The sequence below is a fragment of the Mobula birostris genome, chromosome 2 (genome assembly GCF_030028105.1).
Source record: "Mobula birostris isolate sMobBir1 chromosome 2, sMobBir1.hap1, whole genome shotgun sequence".
In the NCBI taxonomy this organism is placed as follows: domain Eukaryota; kingdom Metazoa; phylum Chordata; class Chondrichthyes; order Myliobatiformes; family Myliobatidae; genus Mobula; species Mobula birostris.
Genome location: NC_092371.1, coordinates 9277139 through 9300098, shown reverse-complemented (window position 1 = coordinate 9300098; position 22960 = coordinate 9277139). Strand labels below are relative to the sequence as shown.

General features: G+C 42.4%; 1 protein-coding gene across 2 annotated transcripts in view; it reads right to left on the bottom strand.

Moving 5' to 3' along the window:
- ash1l (ash1 (absent, small, or homeotic)-like (Drosophila)) overlaps positions 1-22960 on the bottom strand; it is a 408509-nt gene that overhangs the window by 149922 nt on the left and 235627 nt on the right. For both annotated transcript variants that reach the window (XM_072282409.1, XM_072282400.1), the window contains exon 4: positions 22088-22192. In XM_072282409.1, the coding sequence (XP_072138510.1) occupies positions 22088-22192 (105 nt within the window). The remainder of the gene's footprint in view (positions 1-22087; positions 22193-22960) is intronic.

Below are 22960 nucleotides of genomic sequence, written 5' to 3'. Positions count from 1 at the left end.
TGAATCTTCCAATTACATGAGCTCTTCCAGAGATTTTTCCCTTTTTCTCCAGACCAAAGCATCTGCAGTCTCAGGTCTTCAATTATTTCCTCTTTTCCCTCCAATGTGCTTTGTGTATGTGAAAAGGTGGAGGAAAGACCACCAAAGTGGTAAAGGAATTCACTGGAAGTTGATGAGCACATGTGAAAGAGAATATAAGTTATGGGGAGGAACTTGGAAGTGGAACAACAGCTGTTGTTATTGCTATTTGTGTTGATCTGCTGAACATTGTGGGCATGTTATATTGGTGCTGGAACGTGTTGCGACACTTGCAGGCTGCCCCCAGCACATCCTTCTGTTGTATGGGTTGTTAAAGCAAATGATGCACTTCACTGTATGTTTCAAGCTAACGTGATAAATACGTGAATCTTAGTGTGAAATGGAAATTGTTTATTATTGTCACATGTACTGAGATACGATGAAAAGCATTTGTTTGTATGTACATCAAGGTAATAAAAAGGAACACAAAATGCAGAATAAAGTGTTAGTGTTACAGAGAAAGTGGAGTGCAGGCAGAAAAACTGAAGTGCAAGAGCCCACAATGAAGTAGACCGGGAGACACAAGAGCTCTTTTATAGTATTTAAGAGGTTCGTTCAAGAGTCTGACAACAGTGGGACAGAATCTGTCCTTGAGCCTGGTAATACATGCTTTCAGGCTTTTGTATGGGAATGGGGGAGAAGAAGCTGGGAGGGGTTCTTGGTTAAACTGGCAGTTTCCTGGGGCAGCGAGTAAACATAGACAGAATCAGTGAATTATTTGTATGATAGATTGGACTGCATTCACAATTTCTTGAGTACAAGAAACTAAAGGGGAAGGAATGCTTCCTGGGAACCAGTTTGTAGCCAATGTCCTCCCTCTGTCTTTACAAGCTTACAAGAAGCCAGGACTTATTTTTAAGCTCATTTTGGCAGGGCACGGGACAAATGTGGCTGTAGGTAGAGATTTGAACTAGAAAAGAGTGGCCAGGAAAGGGTAAATTAGGAATTTAAAGAGAAGAGGAAGGTCAAATACACACAGAGAAGCATTTACTTGATCAAGAATAGCAGAATGGGACAGATGGGGACACAGCATCAAAAAGCACTTATCCAGTAAAAAAAAATCACGGAACATCTAAAGACATTGTAATGCACAGCACCCTTCAATTCAGATAGCAAAATTGATGGCATACATGGGACATAAAGGTAGGTGAGCTAATATCTCTTAGAGATGAAGGCGCAAAATGCACGGTGACACCTGCAGGCTGCCCCCAGAGCATCCTCAGCTATGTGGGTGTTAACACAAATAACACATTTCACTGCACGTTTCAGTGTAGACATGATAAGTAAATCTGAAACTATCAGTGGCTGTGCTGTCAGTAAGTGCACTAATCACGATGGCCAGCAGTTCATTTTTTACTCCAGATTCCAGCATCTGTACTCTCTTGTGTTTCCAAGGAATAAGATCAAGTTGCAAAAGCTAAAACATTAGAACATAGAACAGAGAATAGTACAGCACAGTACAGGCCCTTCGGCCCACAATGTTGTGTCGACCCTCAGACCCTGCCTCCTACGTAACCCCCCACCACCTTAAATTCCTCCACATACCTGTCTAGTAATCTCTTAAACTTCTCTAGTGAATCTGCCTCCACCACTGAGTCAGGCAGTGCATTCCACGCACCAACCACTCTCTGAGTAAAAAACCTTCCTCTAACATCCCCCTTGAACTTCCCACCCCTTACCTTAAAGCCATGCCCTCTTGTATTGAGCAGTGGTGCCCCGGGGAAGAGGTGCTGGCTATCCACTCTATCTATTCCTCTTATTATCTTGTACACCTCTATCATGTCTTTATCTTGTACACCTCTATCATGTCTCCTCTCATCCTCCTTCTCTCCAAAGAGTAAAGCCCTAGCTCCCTTAATCTCTGATCATAATGCATACTTTCTAAACCAGGCAGAATCCTGGTAAATCTCCTCTGTACCCTTTCCAATGCTTTCACATCCTTCCTATAGTGAGGTGACCAGAACTGGACACAGTACTCCAAGTGTGGCCTAACCAGAGTTTTATAGAGCTGCATCATTACATCGTGACTCTTAAACTCTATCCCTCCACTTATGAAAGCTAACACCCCATAAGCTTTCTTAACTACCCTATCTACCTGTGAGACAACTTTCAGGGATTTGTGGACATGTACCCCCAGATCCCTCTGCTCCTCCACACTACCAAGTATCCTGCCATTTACTTTGTACTCTGCCTTGGAGTTTGTCCTTCCAAAGTGTACCACCTCACACTTCTCCGGGTTGAACTCTATCTGCCACTTCTCAGCCCACTTCTACATCCTATCAATGTCTCTCTGCAATATTTGACAATCCTCTACACTATCTACAACACCACCAACCTTTGTGTCGTCTGCAAACTTGCCAACCCACCCTTCTACCCCCACATCCAGGTCGTTAATAAAAATCACGAAAAGTAGAGGTCCCAGAACAGATCCTTGTGGGACACCACTAGTCACAATCCTCCAATCTGAATGTACTCCCTCCACCACGACCCTATGCCTTCTGCAGGCAAGCCAATTCTGAATCCACCTGGCCAAACTTCCCTGGATCCCATGCCTTCTGACTTTCTGAATAAGCCTACTGTGTGGAACCTTGTCAAATGCCTTACTAAAATCCATATACATCACATCCACTGCACTACCCTCATTTATATGCCTGGTCACCTCCTCAAAGAACTCTATCAGGCTTGCTGGACACGATCTGCCCTTCACAAAGCCATGCTGACTGTCCCTGATCAGACCATGATTCTCTAAATGCCCAGAGATCTTATCTCTAACAATTTTTTCCAACAGCTTTCCCACCACAGACGTAAGGCTCACTGGTCTATAATTACCCGGACTATCCCTGCTACCTTTTTTGAACAAGGGGACAACATTCGCTTCCCTCCAATCCTCCGGTACCATTCTCGTGGACAACGAGGACATAAAGATCCTAGCCAGAGGCTCAGCAATCTCTTCCCTCGCCTCGTGGAGCAGCCTGAGGAATATTCTGTCAGGCCCCGGGGACTTATCCGTCCTAATGTATTTTAACAACTCCAACACCTCTTCTCCCTTAATATCAACATGCTCCAGAACATCAACCTCACTCATATTGTCCTCACCATCATCAAGTTCCCTCTCATTGGTGAATACCGAAGAGAAGTATTCATTGAGGACCTTGCTCACTTCCACAGCCTCCAGGCACATCTTCCCACCTTTATCTCTAATCGGTCCTACCTTCACTCCTGTCATCCTTTTTTTCTTGACATAATTGAAGAATGCCTTGGGGTTTTCCTTTACCCTACTCGCCAAGGCCTTCTCATGCCCCCTTCTTGCTCTTCTCAGCCCCTTCTTTAGCTCCTTTCTTGCTTCCCTATATTCCTCAATAGACCCATCTGATCCTTGCTTCCTAAACCTCATGTATGCTGCCTTCTTCCTCCTGACTAGATTTCCCACCTCACTTGTCACCCATGGTTCCTTCACCCTACCATTCTTTATCTTCCTCATCGGGACAAATTTATCCCTAACATCCTGCAAGAGATCTCTAAACATCGACCACATGACCATAGTACATTTCCCTGCAAAAACATCATCCCAATTCACACCCGCACATTGTAGCCTTACAGCCTCATAATTTGCCCTTCCCCAATTAAAAACTTTCCTGTCCTCTCTGACTCTATCCTTTTCCATGATAATGTTAAAGGCCAGGGAGTGGTGGTCACTGTCCCCCAGATGCTCACCCACTGAGAGATCTGTGAGCTGACCTGGTTCATTGATCACAGAAATGGGGAAAGTCAAATTACCAGTTTTTGATGGACAAGTTTATAGAATGTAATCATGATACTTTGGAGTAAAATTGTATTTACTTTATGATTGATTTGTTTCTCCTGTGAATGCTGCTTAGATGATGTTCTGTGTCTGTGATGCTGCTGCAAGTGAGTTTTCCATCATACCTGTGCATATGTGTACTTGTGCATCTGAGAATAAACTTGATTTTTGACTTTGAAACAAACTGTGAGGATGCAAATGTCAGGGAAGGTTGGAGAGAATTGGTGGAGGTGCATGAAACATGAAATAAACGTTTGCAGGGTTGGGGTAGTACACTAACAAAGACAGACAGGATCGGGTAAAGGGCAGAAAAAGGGAGGTGTTGCCATGAGGATCAATAGTGGTATTTACAACCAACTATTAAATATACAGACTAGGTTATTGATAGCAAAAAGAAAGTCTGTTCAGCTTTCAAAACCACAAGGTCATTTACTGGGTTTCACACTGATCCTGTGATTTCAGTCTCTGAGGTCAACATGTCAGCAGCCTTCAGGAGGGTGAACCAATGAAAAGCATCAGGCCTAGATTGGGTGCCTAGCCAAGTACTAAAGACCTGCGCTCATCAACTGGCTGGAGTATTCACTGTGATCTTTAACCTCTTGGTTTGCCACTCTCAGGTACCCAGCTGGTTCAAGCAGGCTTCAATTATACCAGTGCCTAAGAAGAATGTGCAAACCTGCCTTAGTGATGAAGTGCTTTGATAGGATGATGAAACATATCAGCTCCTGCCTGAGAGGTGACTTGGATCTACTCCAATTTGCTTACTGGAGCAACGGGTCCACAGCAGATGTCATCTAATTGGCTCTTCATTCAACCCCAACACATCTGGACTGCAAAGATGCATACATCAGGATGCTCTTTATTAACTACAGCTTGGCATTCAATACCTTCATCCCCTCAAGACATCCTTGTGTAATTGGATCCTTGATTTTCTCACTTGCAGATCACAGTCAGTTTGGTTGGCAATGACGTGTCCAGCACAGGTGCACCAAAGGCAGTGTTCATACCCTTCTGCTCTACTAACTTTACACTTATGACTTGTGTGGTCAAGCATAGCTCCAATTCCATATTCAGGTTTGTTGATGACAGCACCGTTGCAGGCTGAATCAAAGATGGTGATGAATCAGCATATAGGAGGCAGACTGAAAATCTGGCTGAGTGATGCTGTAACAATAACCTTGTCGGCAAGACCAAGGAGCTGATTATTGATTTCAGGCGGAGGAAACCAGGGGTCCATGAGCCAGTCCTCATTGAATGATCAGAGGTGGAGAGAATCAGCAACTTTAAGTTTCTTAGCGTTATTAATTTGGAGGACCTGCCTGGGTCCCAGCACGCAAGTGCAACTACAAAGAAAGCACTGCAGCGCCTCTACTTCCTGAGGAGTTTGTGAAGATTTGGCATGACATCTAAAACTTTGACAAACTCCTATAGAATTGTAGTGGAGAGTCTCATGACTGGCTACATTACAGGCTGGTACGGAAACACCAATGCCCTTGAACAGAAAATCTGACAAAAAAGTAGTGGATACGGCCTAGTCGATCACAGGTAAAGCCCTGCCCACCATTGAGTACATCAACATGAAGTGTTATTGCAGTAAAGCAGCATCCATATCCGAGATTCCGACCATCCAGGTCATGCTCTCTTCTCACTGTTGCCATCAGGAGGAAGGTACAGGAGCCTCAGGACTTGGACTACCAGGTTCAAGAACAGTTATTATCCTTCAACCACGAGGCTCTTGAACCAAAAAGGATTCACTTTCACTTGTTCCATCATTAAAATGTTCCCACAACCTATGGACTCTGCTTCATGAATTCTTTATCTCACGTTCATGATATTTATTGCTTAATTATGCATCATTATTATTTATTTATTTTTGTATTTGCAGAGTTTGTCATCTTTTGCACAGTGACTGAATGCCCAATTTGATGCAATCTTTCATTGATTCCATTATAGATTTATTGAGTATGCTCGCAAGAAAATGAATCTCAGGTTTGTATACAGGTTTGTCAATATATTTACTCTGAACTTTGAGCACTGTTTCAGCCCACTTCATCTACTATCTACCTTTGTGTCTCCACCGGTGAGTAATCAACAAGCCTCTAACATTTCACAACCACATAGCAAGTGGAATTATATTGCAAAAGTATTAGCCAGTTTGATCAAGTTCTAGTTTATTGTCATTCATCTGTACTCATGTATACTGTCAAACGAAACCCATGTTCCTCTGCACCAAGGTGCACAACACAATACATATAACTCAACACAAAGTAATATTACTAATAGAAGATTAACAAATAATAAGGTGCATTTAAAGCACAAATTAAAAGATAAACAGTATATTGCTACTGGTGCATCATGCATAATGAGACCTAGGTGGTGGTAGGGAGTTCATAACTCTAATACACATGGGGGAAGAAGCTGTTTCCCATCCTAACAGTTCTTGTCCTAATGGTATACATACATACACACACACACACACACACACACACACACATATATATATATGCACACACACACACATATATATACACACACACACACACACACACACACACACACATATATACACACACACACACACATATAGATACAGGTACATACACACACATGTACACATACACACACGCGCATATATACCCACAGGCACATATGCGTATATACACACAACACACATGGGCATAGATACACATATGTACATGCACACATACACGTAGTGTATAATCTTGTGTTCACTCTTCACAAATAAGTGGCTTTTGCTGGAGTGTACAGTGTTAGAGTGGTTACTTGAGGCTTTAATGAGGAGAGGCTTGTGGGAGAGAAGCCAAAAAAAGCTGAAGGTAGATTTTCCCTATCCTCCAGTTCATTCATTGTTTTCTTTCTTTATATTTGCACAGTTAGAACAGTAGAGATGCCAGCTGGATAGTTGAATGCTCCTCTTGTGGGATGTGTGAAGGCAGGGAGACCTCCTGATGACTTTACCTGTGAGAAATGCATCCTGTTGCAGCTCTAACACTCTGCTTTAAGGAGCTGGAGCTGGAACTGGATGAACTCCGGATCAGCTGAGAGGCTGAAGGGGTAGGACATATAAAGAAGTAGTTACACCCAAAGTGCAGGATACAGGAAACTGGGTGACAATAAGGAAGGAGATAAGAGGCCACTGCAGAGTATCTCTGTGACCATCCCCCTCAACAACAAGTATACCACTTTGGATACTATCGGTGGGGGGGGGGGGGGAGTGGGGTGTGGAGATGACCAAGCAGAGGAAAGGCACAGAAGTCAGGTCTCTGGCACTGAGTCTGTCTCTGTGACTTATGAGGGAAGAGAGAAGAAAAGGTGAGATGTGGTGAGGGGGTATTTGTTAGTTAGGGGAACAGAAAGGAGGTTCTGTGGATAAGAACGAGAATCCCAGGTGACATATTGCCTCCTGAGTGCCAAGGTCAGGGACATTTCAGATAGAGTCCTCAGCATTCTCAAGTGGGAGGGTGAAAAGCCAGAGGTCATGGCCCATGTAGGTTCAATGATATAGGTAGCTAGAGGGAATAGGTTCCACAAAGTGAGTTCTGGGAGTTAGGTACCAAGTCCAGGGTTGTGATCTCAGGATTGCTACCTGTGCCACGTGCTAATGAGGCCAGAAAAAGGAAGATCGTATAGTTTGACATGTGGCTGAGGAGTTGGTGTAGGAGAGAGGGCTTCAGATTCTCTGATCATTGGGGTCTCTTCTAGGGAAGGTGGGATGGTTGACACCTGAAGTGGAGAGAGACTAATATCCTTACAGGTGGTTTGCTAGAGCTGCATGAAGGAAGAGATGGGGTTACACTAGAGTTGCAAGGGGATGGGAACCAGAGTGCCAGAATAGATAGTGGAGAAGTTGTGGAGACTGATGTTGTTAAGACCTCAGGCAATGTCAGGAATCAAAAGGTTGAACAAGGTGCAAAGAATGGAATTATGATATTGTACCTCACTGAGACTTGGTTGCAGGAGGGGCAGGACTGGCAGCTCAGTATTCTGAGGTTCCAATTTTTTAGATGCGTCAGAGCAGGAGGGGTGGTGTCACTAGTCACGGAAGATGTCACATCAGTACTCAGTTAGGACAGTCTGGAGAACTCGTCTAGTGAGGCTTTACACGTGGAACTGAGGAATGAGAAAGGTATGGCCACATTAATGGGCTATATTAAGTCTGTGGGATTTAGAGGAGCAAATCTGTAGAGATTGCAGACTGATGCAAGAAACACAAGGCTGTTATTGTAAGTGATTTAACTTTCTCCATATTGACTGGGCCTCCCATACTGTCAAAGGATTAGATGGGATAGTTTGTTAAGTGTGTTCAGGAAAGTCCCAATGAGAGAGTGCACAGTACTTGATCTTCCATTAGGGAATGAGACAAGTCAGGTGACAGAGCTTGTGAAGGGGAACACTTTGCACCTAGTGATCATAATGCCATTAGTTTCAATGTAAATATAGAAAAGAATAGGTTTGGTTCACGGATTGAAATTCAAAATTGCCGAAAGGTCAATTCTGACAGTATCAGAAAGGGTCTGAAAGTGTGGACTAGGACAGGCTGTTTTCTGACTAAGGTGTACTTGGTAAGTTGAAGGCCTTAGAAAGTGAAACTTTTTGAGAGTATAGAGCTTGTATGTGACTGTCAGAATAAAAGGTAAAGGGAGCATGTTTAGGGAACCTTGGTTTTCAAGAGATACTGGTTAAAGAAAAAAAGAGGAATGCAGCAGGTATAAACAGATAGGAACGAATGAGGTACCTATGAAGTATAAGAAATGCAAGAGAACACTTAAGAATCAGTAGAGCTGAAAGAAGGCATGAGGTTGTCCTAACAGACAAGGTGCAGGAGAATCCTAAAGGACTCTACAGGTAAGTTAAAAGCAAAAGGATTGCAAGGGACAAAATTGGTCCTCTGGAAAATCAGAATGTTAATCTACAAATCCCATTTCCAGAAAAGTTGGGATATTTTCCAAAATGCAATAAAAACAAAAATCTGTGATATGTTCATTCACGTGAACCTTTATTTAACTGACAAAAGTACAAAGAAAAGATTTTCAATAGTTTTACTGACCAACTTAATTGTATTTTGTAAATATACACAAATTTAGAATTTGACGGCTGCAACACACTCAACAAAAGTTGGGACAGAGTTAAAATAAGATTGAAAAGTGCACAGAATATTCAAGTAACACCAGTTTGGAAGACTCCACATTAAGCAGGCTAATTGGTAGCAGGTGAGGTGTCATGACTAGGTATAAAGGTAGCATCCATCCAAGGCTCAGTCTTTGCAAGCAAGGGTGGGTCGTGGCTCACCCCTTTGTGCCAAAATTCGTGAGAGAATTGTTAGTCAGTTCAAAAGGAACATTTCTCAACGCAAGATTGCAGAGAATTTAGGTCTTTCAACATCTGCAGTACATAATATTGTGAAAAGACTCAGAGAATTCAGAGACATCACAGTGTGTAAAGGGCAAGGTCGGAAACCACTGTTGAATGCGCGTGATCTTCGAGCCCTCAGGCAGCACTGCCTAAGAAACCGTCATGCTATGGTGACAATTATAGCCACCTGGGCTCGAGAGTACTTCGGAAAACCATTGTCACTCCACACAGTCCGTCGCTGCATCCAGAAATGCAACTTGAAACTGTATTATGCAAGGAGGAAGCCATACATCAACTCTATGCAGAAACGCCGGCGAGTTCTCTGGGCCCGAGCTCATCTCAGATGGACCGAAAGACTGTGGAACTCGTGTGCTGTAGTCAGATGAGTCCACATTTCAGCTAGTTTTCAGAAAAAACGGGCGTCGAGTTCTCCGTGCCAAAGATGAAAACGACCATCCAGATTGTTATCAGCGAAAGGTGCAAAAGCCAGCATCTGTGATGGTATGGGGGTGCATCAGTGCCCACGGCATGGGTGACTGGCATGTATGTGAAGGTACCATTGACTCTGAGGGGTATATTAGGATTTTAGAGAGAATATGTTGCCATCAAGGCGACATCTCTTCCCAGGATGTCCATGCTTATTTCAGCAGGACAATGCCAGGCCACATTCTGCATGGGCTACAACAACGTGGCTTTGTAGACACAGAGCGCGTGTGCTTGACTGGCCTGCTGCCAGTCCAGATCTATCTCCTATTGAAAATGTATGGCGCATCATGAAGGGGAAAATCAGACAACGGAGACCACGGACTGTTGAGCAGCTGAAGTCTTATATCAAGCAAGAATGGGCAAAATTTCCAATTGCAAATCTACGACAATTAGTATCCTCAGTTCCAAAACGATTAAAAAGTGTTTTTAAAGGAAAGGTGATGTAACACAATGGTAAACATGTCTCTGTCCCAACTTTTGTTGAGTGTGTTGCAGCCATCAAATTCTAAATTTGTGTATGTTTACAAAATACAATTAAGTTGGTCAGTAAAACTATTGAAAATCTTTTCTTTGTACTTTTGTCAGTTAAACAAAGGTTCACGTGAATTAACATATCACAGGTTTTTGTTTTTATTGCATTTTGGAAAATATCCCAACTTTTCTGGAAATGGGGTTTGTATATATAACGTCAAAAGAGGTGGGGGAGATCTTAAATGGATCTTTTTTTAAAATCTGTATTTACTTGGCAGAAGTGAGGCACAGCAGCAGTGAGGTCATGGACTCTATACAAATTACAGAGGAGTTGTTGTTTGCTGTTTTGAGACAAATTAGGATAATTCTGCAGGGCCTAAAAAGGTGTTCCCTCAGACCCAAGTGCAGATATTGCAGGAATCCTAGCAGAGATATTTAAGTCAACCTTGGTGACCGGTGAGGTGCTGGAGGATTGGAGGATGGCCAATATTTTTCTGTTGTTTAAGAAAGGCTCTAGAAATAAACCAGGAATTATAGGCCAGTGATCCTGACATCAGTAGTAGGAAAGTCAGAGGAATGTATTCTAAGGGACCGGATATATAAGTAATTTGGTAGACAGGGACTGATTAGGCATAGTCAACATGGCTTTGTGCATAATAGGTCGTATCTAACCAAGTTTATAGAGTTTTCTGAGGAAGTTACCAGGAAAGTTGATGAAGGCAAGGCAGTGGATGTTGTCTACATGAACTTCAGTAAGGCACTTGACAAGGTCCCATATGGGAGGTTGGTCAGAAGGTGTAATCTCTTGGCATTCAAGGTGAGTTTGTAAATTGGATTAGACATTGGCTTTGTGGCAGAAGCCACTGTAGATGGTTGTCTGTCTGACTGTGACTAGTGGAGTGCTGCAGGAATCGGTGCTGGGTCTGTTGTTGTTTATCATCAATATCAATGATCTGGATCAGTGTATTTGCAAATGACACCTAAATTGGGGGTGTAGTGGACAACGTGGAACACTCTCACAGCATGTAGAGGGATCTGGACCAGCTGGAAAAATGGACTGAAAAATAGCAGATGAAATTTAATGTAGAGAAGGTTGAGGTGTTGTACTTCGGTAGGACCAACCAGAGTAGGTTTTACATGATGAACGGTGGAATAGTGGGGAGTGCAGCAGAACAGAGAGATCTGGGAATACAGGTCCATAATTCATTGAAAGTGGTGTCATTGGTAGATAGGTTTGTAAAAAAAGCTTTTTGCATATCGGCCGCCAGAAATCAAAATATTGTGTATAGGAGATGGAACATTACGTTGAAGTCATACAAGACATTGGTGAGGCCTAATTTGGAATATTGTATGCACTTTTGGTCACCTACCTAAGGAAAGATGCAAATAAGGTTGAAAGAATATACAGAAAATTTACACGGATTATGCCACTGCTGGAGGACCTGAATTATAAGGAAAGCTTGAATAAGTTAGGACTTTATTTCTTCAAACGTATAAGATTGAGAGGCGATTTAATACAGATATACAAATTTATGAGGGGTACAGATAGGAAAAGGCAAACAGGCTTTTTGCACTGAGGTTAGATGGGACTGCAAATAGAGGTAATAATTTAAGGGTGTAAGGTGTAAATTTTAAGGGGAACTTCTTCACTTAGAGGATCGTGAGAGTGTGGAATGACCTGCCAGTGAGTGGTGCAAGCAAGCATGATTGCAACGTTTAAGAGAAGTTTGGATAGGGTACATGGATGATAGGGGTATGGAAGGCTATGGTCTGGCTACCACTTGATAGGAGTAGGCAATTTAGACTAGATGGGCTGAAGGGCTGTTTCTGTGCTGTACTTTTCTATGACTCTATTACTCTAATACTTGTGTCAGTATACCAATGCAACCAAAAACATTCATCTTCATGTAAAATTCCCATTTCTACCGTCAACACAAATCCCTATCCATCACACACACACACGGCCTTAAGCTTTTACCGTGTCTCTCCTTCACAGGCATTAACCCTTGATTCCTGCTGGGATATCTTGAGCAACGGAGAAAATACTGGGGGATCTCAGCAAGTCAGGCAGCATCGGTGGAAGGGAATAAATAATTGACATTTCAGGCCAAGAGCCTTCATCAGGAATGGAAAGGAAGGGGACAGAAGCCAAAATGATCACAGGATTGGAGACCAGCAGAGATCACAGAGGAGCAGCAGTGAGAGTGTCAAGTTGAGTTCCTGTGAAGAGAAGATTTAAGCTTTTTCAGGGCAGAAATGCCTTGCAGAGATTTTGCAATGGAGCATCAAATCATAAACACAGTTCTGGCTTTAGCCCCCTCTCCTTCTGGTCCTGATGAAGGGTCCTGGCCCTCTTTCCCTCCTTAGATGTTATCTGACTTGCTGAGTTCCTCCAGCATTTTGTGTATGTGGCTTTAGATTTCCAACACCTGCAGAATATCTTGTGTTTACGTCTTGCTGGGATATATTCCCCAAACAGGCGGGACTGGCTTCAGGTAACCCCCGCCCCCCCCCCCCCCCACTCCACCCCAGATCTACGTCACGTGGGAATTCTGAAAGTGGCTGCAACAGGCTTTGCAATTACTGGCCTCATGGTGGCATCAATGGAAGGGCACAGAAGCTCTCCAACATAGCCACCAAAACAGCACGCAGACTAGTTCCTGTTATCCTGAGCAATGTCCAATTAGCACTGGCCTTTGGATGTGACCGACATGGAGAGACACTCAGAGATTGTAGCTGAAAGGATGTTTACTACACAGATGGCACCTCAGTAATGAAAAGCACTTAAAACATTATCATCAACAAATTACCATTATGAAGCTGCCATTACTATAATCACAGGTTTATGCTGACTTATTTCAGGCAGTGTTCCAGGTACAATCAGCCTGTCCTGATTAAGTGCAGATTTGCTCAAATTCTCCCTTAAATGTGTTTTCAATGCTTGAACAGCAGTAATGAAAATCACTGAGTAGTGCTGTAGGTACACAATATCGATCAGTACTGACCCTTTGTTTTTGCCTGAAATGGAAACTTTCTTTACCTTTCACATCACATTATTTATAAATGAAAACACTTAGTGTGTAACAAGGCTGGAATTTGGGCAGCCACTTCCAGTGATGTCACAAACTGCACAGGCAAACATCAGCAAAGTTCAGGGAATCATCATCCAGACCATGCTCCCTTCTTGCTGTTGCCATCGGGCAGAAAATACAACAGTCTAATGTCCCACATCACCAGGTTCAGTAACAGTTATTATCCTTCAGCCATCAGGCTCATGATGGAGATAACTTCACTCACCTCAACACTGAATCAATTCTACAACCTATGGACTCATTTTGAAGGACTCTGCAACTAATGTACTCAAGTCAGTATTATTTCCTTCTTCCTTTATTGATTGTTTTGTTTTTGTATTTGTACAGTTTTCCTCCTCTGCACACTGATCCTCAGTCTGTGTAGTTTTTCATTGATTCTATTGTATTTCTTTGTTCTACTGTAAATGTCTGCAAGAAAATGAATCTCATGGTAGTACATACTGACATATATTTACTCTGAACTTTAGACTTGTGGCATGATATTTACTAATCTTTATTTTGTGTTGTCCATTTATTTGCTGATCTTTATTTAGGATCTTAATTTTGATGGGCCAGCTGGTCACATGACAGCAACGGTTGATGGTGGTCAGAGGGAGATCAAATATTGAAGCATGTGATTTTTCCCATACTGGTGGTGAGCGAGCTGGGTTGCCAATGTGGAGACAAGGGTTCAAGTCCCACTTTGGCAGTTCAAATTATTTAATTAAATACATCGGGAATAAAAAGCTGCTCTCAGCAACGATGACTAGAGAGCCACAGGTTATTCAGCCCATCAATCTATTCTGACCATCAAGCTCCCATTTACATTAACCCTACAGTAAGCTCATTTATTATTCACTGGAGTTCATTAAAATGAGGGGGTGGGGGATCTCACTGAAACCAATTCTGAATATTGAAAGACCTAGATAAGAGTGGATGTGGAGAGGATGCTTCCTGTAGTGGGGGCGTCTAGAACCAGAGGGCACAGCCTCAGAATAGAGGACATTTCTTTGAAACGGAGATGAGGAAGATTTTCTTTACCCAAAGATGGCGAACCTGTAGAATTCACTGCCGCTGACGACCAGGTCATTGGGTATACATAGGCTCTTGATTAGGAAGGGCATCAAAGATTACGGGGAGAAGAAAGGAGGCTGGGTCTGAGGGGGGATAATAAATCAGCCATGATAGAATGGTGGAGCAGACTCAATGGGCCGTATGGCTTAATTCTGCTCTTCTGTCTTATGGACTACATCCCAACCAGTTCCACCTGGATTCTACTATTCACCCACACACTAAGGGCAACTTACAGTGGCCAATTAACCTCAAGCTAGCAACATGTTGCTTGAAAAAATAAGCACACTTGGCTCATTAATGCTATTCAAGAAAGGAAATATGCCATCTTACTTGATGTGAATTCCAACCTCTAGCAACAGGCTCAACCCTTAATTACTTTGTAAAATGGTGCCCTAAGCCACACTGCTCAGGGAAGGGCAGTAAATGCTAGTGATGCCTGCTTTCCGTTACAGATGCTTGTTTTTATTTGTAGGGCTGCCTTCCCCTAGCATTAAACCAAGGTACGATTTAAAGGATTGTGGATAAGACTCAGAGGCTGATGGCAGCTTCCTTCATTCCTGGTGAACTATGATACTATTTAGATTAAATTAGATTAGCTTCATTTGTCACATGCACATTGGAATATCAAAACCTACAGTGAAATGCATTCATGTCAATGACCAACACAGTCTGCGGTGCCAAGAATGCCCACAACTTAATAATCCTAACCTGTATGTCTTTGGAATATGGGAGGAAAGTGGAGCACCCAGAAGAAACCTACACAGTCACGGGGAAAACAAACTCCTTAGACAGCGGTTGGAACCAAACCCCGATCAGTAATCGTAGACACTGTAAAGCATTGCACTAACCACTATGCTGCCATGCCATTATAGTTACAAGACTGTTGTTTGCACCCTAATTTTTTTAAACCCAGACAACATTATGGTGTAGGACTGAGTGTTGCTTTGTAACAGCCATTAGTAACCAACGTAGGAAGAACTGTTTGAGGATCAGCACACAGCATTCCTGGAGCTCTTGAAAATTTTCACCCCTCTTATAGAATAGATGTACTGTCTTTGGAAGTGGTGCAGAGGAGATTTTATAGAAACACATAAAATTATTAAAGGGATAAATAGGATAGAAACAGGAGAGTAGTTTCCAAATGGTAAGTGAAACTAGAACTAGGGGGCCTGAACCTGGTGGTGTGAGTGCTGAGGCATCTGTACCTTCTTGATGGCGGCAGTGCGAAGAGAGCATGGCCAAATCTAGTCTCAAGATTTGGGGGAATAGATGTAAGATGAAGATTGGGAAAAACTGCTTTTCCCGAAGAGTAGTGAATCTGTGGAATTTTCTGCCTACAGAAGCAGTAGAGGGTAGTTCATTAAATATATTTAAGAATCATTTAGGAAGATTTTTGCATAGCAACGTAATTGAGGGTTAGTAGGTGGAACGAGTCTATGGCCAGATCAGTCATGATCTTACTGAATGGCTTAGCAGGCTTGATCCAAACCAATTAATCATTCATTCCCATGTGCGGCCAGGATTTAGGTACTTGTAACCCAAGGAGAACTTGTACACAAGTACACCTGTTTGGAAAAGGTACCCTGATTCAAAATTGTTTAATGTCATTTCCAGTTGACAAGTTGCATGACGGCCTGGTATGGAAACACCTTTGCCCTTGAATAGAAAATCCTACAAAAAATTAGTGAATACGACCCAGTCAATCAAGAATAAAGCCCTACCCACAAATGAGCGTATCTACATGAAGGAAAGCAGCAACCATCATCAAGGACCCCCACCATCCAGGCCATGCTCTCTTCTCATTGCTACCATCAGGAAGGTACAGGAGCCTCAGGACTCATATCACCAGGTTCAGGAACAGTTATTACCCCTCAACCATCAGGCTCTTGAAACAGAGGGGATACCTTCACTCACCCCAACACTGAACCGTTCCTACAACCTATGGACTCACTTTCAAGGACTCTTCATCTCACGTTCTCAATATTAATTAATTAATTCCTTTATTTCTTTTGTATTTGTAGTTTGTCATCCTTTGCACATTGGTTATTGTCCGTCCTATTGAGTGCAGCCTTTCATTTATTCTATTGTTTTTCTTGGGATTTATTGCTGCAAGAAAATGAACCTCAGAGTGTATTTGGTGACATATATGTACGTTGATAATAAATTTACTTTGAACTTTGAATGCAGAAGTGTAAAGGAGAACAAAATTATTGTTACTCAAGATCCAATGCAGTGCAAAAAAAACACAATAAGCAACACAATAACAATTTTTAAAAACACAGTAAGTATAAATGAGATAGCTTATATATACATTTAGATTGAACGCATGTCCATAAAGTGATGCTAGGCGCAGGAGTGTCTGTACATAAGGTGAATCACAGGAAATGATAAATTAATGATAAATTGGGTTAGTGGGTGGAGGTGTTGATCAGCCTTACTGCTTGGGAAAAGTAACTATTTTTGAGTATGGTTGTCCTGGCATAGATGTTGAACTAAGCCATCTCACACAAACTGTGTGGTGAACTTTGGCCGTCTGCTTTGCACTGGCCAGCCTTACATGCCAGGGAGCCAGAGCATTAAAAGGTCAAATTCACAGAAGGGCATCTGATTCTCAATGGAAAGAAACACCCAAACTGGATTTATGGGCAAGTTCAATTTCACTATTACAGTTTGAAAATTTACATCACCATGAATACACTGAGGGAAGGCTGCACTTGATTAGCTTTCTTTTCAAAGGGATTGACAAGAATCTGATTTGTAGAAGGACTCATCTTAATGAAGTAGAAGAGGAACAAGAGAATGATTTTCTTCCACTGCTCTGATTGCAGTCGCTCACCAGAAAAATTAGCATTTCCCAATTGTGCAGTCAGCCAACCACAAACAATAAAAGAACTGGTTCAATGGACAACTGAGTCATTCAGATCCAGTCAGTGTTTTGTTGTGTTAGTAGAACAAATGATTAATTAGTGTGGGGCGTGGGGGGGGGGGTCAGGGAGGCCACGTGTAATGTCAGAGGGCTTGCGGGATCATACTTCAGGAAACTCAAAAGGAGTTTGTAGCTTTTACTTAGAGCGAGAGTTCTAAACAGGTATTATCAGCTTGTGATGTGCTGGGTCACAGAACAGTGAAGGATGTCACTGATAGTCATCAAGAAAGTGGGTAACTTCAAATGTTGAGATCAGTCTCAGTAAAACCTTTTCAATCTTGTTTCTGTTATCTGAGATAGGTAGGTGATAACACAGCAAAAACTGCACTATGAGGCAACAGGCTGAGGTGAGTTCCCCAGGCTTATCGTATGAAGCACAGAAGGAATGCCATAGTAGCGTAGCAGTTAGCGTGACGTTACTACAGCTTCAGAGTTCGATTCTGGCAGTCACTAAGAAAGTTTGTATGTTCTTTCCATGTGCGTGTGGGTCGCCTCCTGGTGCTCCAGTTTCCTCCCACAGACCAAGGACATACTGGTTACTATGTTAATTGGTTATTGTAAATTGTCCTGTGATTAGGCTAGGGTTGGTGGGTTGCTGGGTGGTGCAGCTTGTTGGTTCAGAAGGGCCTGTGTACATGTCTCTTAAATAATATAAAACAAAGTAATATAAAACAAGAGAGAGTGCAGTGGGGAGTAAGAGATAACGAGTCAGAAGTAATGACTCTGCAATGTTACTGCCAGATCTCTCAGCAGAAATCACAGATGCCTGAGGCAGAACCATTCCAAACAACAAGGTCCAGATAAAGTAACCATGGATACTACACTTGAACGACAGAGCACCAAATGCAGGAAGTAGCAGGATGATCAGTACCTAATCTGTCGCTGGGAACGAGATTCTCTTTCTGAAACCAGTTGGTTAACAGAGACACCATGATTTATGCATTCAGAAAAGCTTTAGAATTTTTAAACACAACTTTTATAGCTGCATAACAAACATGACAGAGCAGTAGTGTATGCAATTCAGGTCACTAAACGAAAACTGGGTGATCCCTTGAAAAAAGTTCCTAACAGACCTGGTACCAATACTCCTTTCTGCTGCTTGCCACAACAATAGACCTTCACAATGCCTGGGCACACATCTATTAGCTCCGCACACTTACTCTGCTCAGGGCAAGCAGTACAATGCTGCTCAAGCAAAGACTCACTTCAATACTGTTCATTAGCTAGATGGATAAGAAAATACATTGGCAATGTGGAGTGATTAAGTACAATTCAAATTAGATATGAGCAGAAATAGGCTATTCGGCCCATCAAGTCTGCTCTGCCGATCATGCCTGATTTATTTTTCCTCTCAACCCCATTCTTCTGCCTTCTCCATATAACTAACCTTTGAGACCCTTACTAATCAGGAACCTATTAACTTCTGCTTTCAATATATCCAATGACTTTGTCGCCTGTGGTAAATTCCATAGGTTCACCACCCTTTTGCAAAGAAATTCTTCTTCATCTCTGTTCTAAAGGGATGTCCTTCTATTCTGAAACTCTGCCCTCTGGTCCTAAACTCTTTCAATCTCCCAATATTGGAAACATCCTCTCCACGTTCACTCTACCTACGCTTTTCAATATTCAATCAGTTTCAATGAGATTCTCCCCTCATTCTTCTAAACTCTGGCAAGTACAGGCCCCAGGCCATCAAACATCCTCACACATTAACCCTTTCATTCCTGGGATCATTCCCGTAAACCTCCTCTAGACTCTCTCCAATGCTAAAATAGCCTTTTTTAGATATGGGGCCCAAAACTGCTCACAATAATCCAACTGTGGTCTGACCAACACCTTACAAAGCCTAAAAGTGAGGCACTGAGTGAACTGATGTTTGCATTGTCCCACACGAGACTGCAAGACTCTAATTCAAGGGATATGGGACGATCCATTGCAATTTTAAATAATGTAGATTACACCACCTGTGGAGCATTACATACAGTTCTAAGTGCCACATCATAGAAAGGGTCTGACTATGCTGGAGAGTGCACCAGAATTTGGACCACTTTGATGATGGGGAGAAAGTAGGCAAGGTACATTGTTTATCATGCACATGAGGAGTGACCTGGCTTATTTATTTACTTATTTAGAAATACAGAGTGGAACACGCCCTTCGAGCTGCACCACCAATTTAACCCCAGCCTAATCACAAGAAAATTTACAATGACCAATTAACCTATTAACTGCCATGTCTTTGGGACTGTGCGAGGAAACTGGAGTACCCAGAAGAAACACACGAAACAAACAGGAAGAACATACCAACTTTCTTACAGTGGGCACCAGAATTCAACTCTGAACTCTGATGCTCGAGCTGTAATAGTGTGGTGCTAATTGCTATGTTACTATGGTGCCCTATCCCGAAGCTACTGTGGCACTGACTACTTACAAAAACAAGAGGACATTGGTTTGTGAGGCAAAGAAGCTTCAAAAGGGATATCTTGAACTTGGTGCTAGATGTGTTGGGAGGGATGTCATATTTGGACAATCTCTTGAATAGGCAAGGTACAGTAAGATATGGAATTAAAGTGGACAAATAGCATTAGTTCAGATGGGTAAAAAGATCAGCTTGGACTTGGGCTGAAAGACTATTCCTGTATGATTCAACTCATATGACTATTACAAAAAGTGACTGGTGATAAAAGGTGCCATCGTTGTTTAATAACAGCAAAGATCAAGGACTGGGCTGAAGGTTGAGAAGACTTACTTTCTACCCCAACTGCAAATCAACACCCTCTGTTCTCTCTGCTCTTGCACTTGACCAATTATATTGTACAGTCAGTGTCCATTTTATCGGTATAGAATGGAACCCTGTGTGGTATACTGCTGCTGTAGCCCATCCACTTCAAGGTTTGACATGTTGCGTAGTCAGAGATGCTCTTCTGTACACTACTGCTGTAACCACTGTTCCCACTAAGTTGCGCAGGTGCACAGCTGTGCAGTAACTGAAATGCTCTTGTGCCCAGTGTTGGTTGTGGCACCACCATTCATTCTAAATATTCATAGTATGCATATTACAAAAAAAACATATTTAAAATGCTGCTCAGTTTTCAGGCAATGCAAAATTTCTTGCTCAATGGTTGGTCAGCTGTAAAAAAAACTTAAAGGGAGCACTGGTTGTAATGCATGGTTATCTGGATTACTGTCACCTACCTGACATCTTGAATCAGTCTGGCCATTGTCCTCTGAACTCTCTCATTACCAAGGTGTTTTCACCCACAGACCTGCCACTCACTGGATGGTTTTTGTTTTTCACACTATTCTCTGTAAACTTGAGAGACTGCTGTGCATGAAAATCCCAGGAGATCAGCAGTTTCTGAGATACTCAAACCACCTCATCTGGCACCAACAAGCATTCCACAGCCAGTCACTTAGATCACATTCTTCTCCCATTCTGATATTTGGTCTCAACAACTGAACTTCTTTGACGAGATCTGAATGCTTTAATGCACTGAGTTGCTGCCACATGATTTGTTAATTAGATATTTCTATTAATGAGATGTACAGGTGTACCTAATAAAGTGGCTCCGGAGTGTAAGTTTTACATTAACTTTGTAATTTAATTTAAGCCATCTCCTCCATTCAATGAGATCGCTGATGCATCTCCTCTACCATTCCTCAAATTCCTTCTGAATGTCCTAAAAGTCTACAGATCTCAGCTTTTAATTCATTGATGAATCCCAACCTTCTCTAGATGTAGAGAATATCCAGGTAGGTAACTCAGGAAAATATGGTGCTGAAGGAGTCTGGCAAGCTGGCCTTCATTGTTGGGGCATTGAGTATTAAGAGTTGGAAAGTTATGTTGCAGTTATATAACACTTGCAGCATGCTGTACAGTTTCAGAACTCCAATTATAGGAAGAAAGAATGCATAAAAGATTTACCAGGATGTTGTCTGGACTTGGAGGCCTGACTTACAAGGAGAGATTGCATAGGCTCGAACTTTATTCCCTGGAATGTAGGAGATTGAGGGATGATCTGACAGAGGTACATAAGATTACAGGGGTCAAAGGCACGGTGAAAACACAGATTACCCCCCCCCCCACCGGAAAGGAAGTGTGAAAAACAAGAGAGCATTGGTTTAAGATCAGAGGCAAGAGATGTAAAAGCATGATCAGGGGCGGCTTCATCGCACAAAGGTTGGTGCATTTTCTGAATGAAATGCCAGAAATAGCAGTCGAGGCAGGCACATTAGTAATGTTTAAAAGGTATATAGCTAAGTATGTGGATATAAAAAGGTTTAGAGGGCAATGGGTCAAATGCAGGTAGATGAGATCAGTTCACTGGGCAGCGTCATCAGCATGGATGAGTTGGGCTGTTGACTGTATGAATGCTTCAGAACCATGATCCTGTTCCTCCTCAGTTGGCAATGGCCAACTCCTTATTCTAAGTGTATGTGCTATTGTTCTAAAATCTACAGCCACTAACAGTCTCTCTGCTCTTACCACAGCAATCTATGGCAGAACCTTGCATGTGGCAATGGCCTTTCGTTAGCCTAAACTTTTATGAACACAATTAAATCATCCCAATCTCTCCTCAGATGGTAACTACTGTTACAGGAAGTCAGGTTTTATTGTGTTAAAGAGAGGTTAAGGAACACAGAACATAGAGCAGTACAGAACAGTACACTTTAATTTACCTTTAACCTACTCTAAAGATCAATCTAACTCTTCCCCTCACATCGCCCTCCAGTTTTCTCTCATCCATGTGCCTATCTAAGAGCATCTCAAATAAGGAAGGAAAACAAAAGATGAATTTGAAAATTTACCGGGTAAAGTTGCACTTTCTGACGGAGTCCTCCTCCTGCTGGGACTGCAACAAGCACTGTCCTGATGCCTCTGTGACGCATATTTGTCCTGTGCTGGTTGCATACCTGTAATTGTTTTAAACAGAGTCAATGAAGACAATTCAGGAGACCAAGCACATCAGCACTAATATGACTGATTAAAAACTTACCACTATTTGAAACAAAGTTAACACGTGCAGACTGGATAGTATTTAAATGACTGAAGAAGTAAGAGCGATGAGAGTACATGGAGGAATTTAAGGTGGGGGGGTTATATGGGAGGCAGGGTTTCAGGATCGGCACAACAATGTGGGCCGAAGGGCCTGTACTGTGCTGTAATATTCTATGATGAGGAGTTGAGGCCAGTACAGGTCTGCCCTGGTCATACTGAATGGCAGGGCAGGCTTCCAGGTCATGGCGGCCTTCTCTTACTCCTATTTCCTTGTGCTCTTATGTTCTGTGCCATCTCCCACATACACCTCTGCAGGCTGACAATTCAGTGCAGTATTGAGAGAGTAGGGCATTTGTAACGAAAATCAATTTCCCCCGGGATCAATAAAGTATGACTATGACTATGACTATTTATAAGACTATAAGACATAGGAGCAGAAATAGGACATTTGGTCCATCAAGGCTGCTCTGCCATTCAATCATTGCTGATTTATCATCCATCTCAACTCCATTCTCCTTCTTTCGCCCCAAAACTTTTGACACCTTTACTAATCACGAATCTATCAATCTCCACTTTAAATATACCCAACGACATGGGCTCCAATGCTGTCTGTGCCAATGAATTCCATAGATTCACCTTCCTTTGGCTAAAGAGGTTCCTCCTCAGCTCTGTTCTGAAGGGTG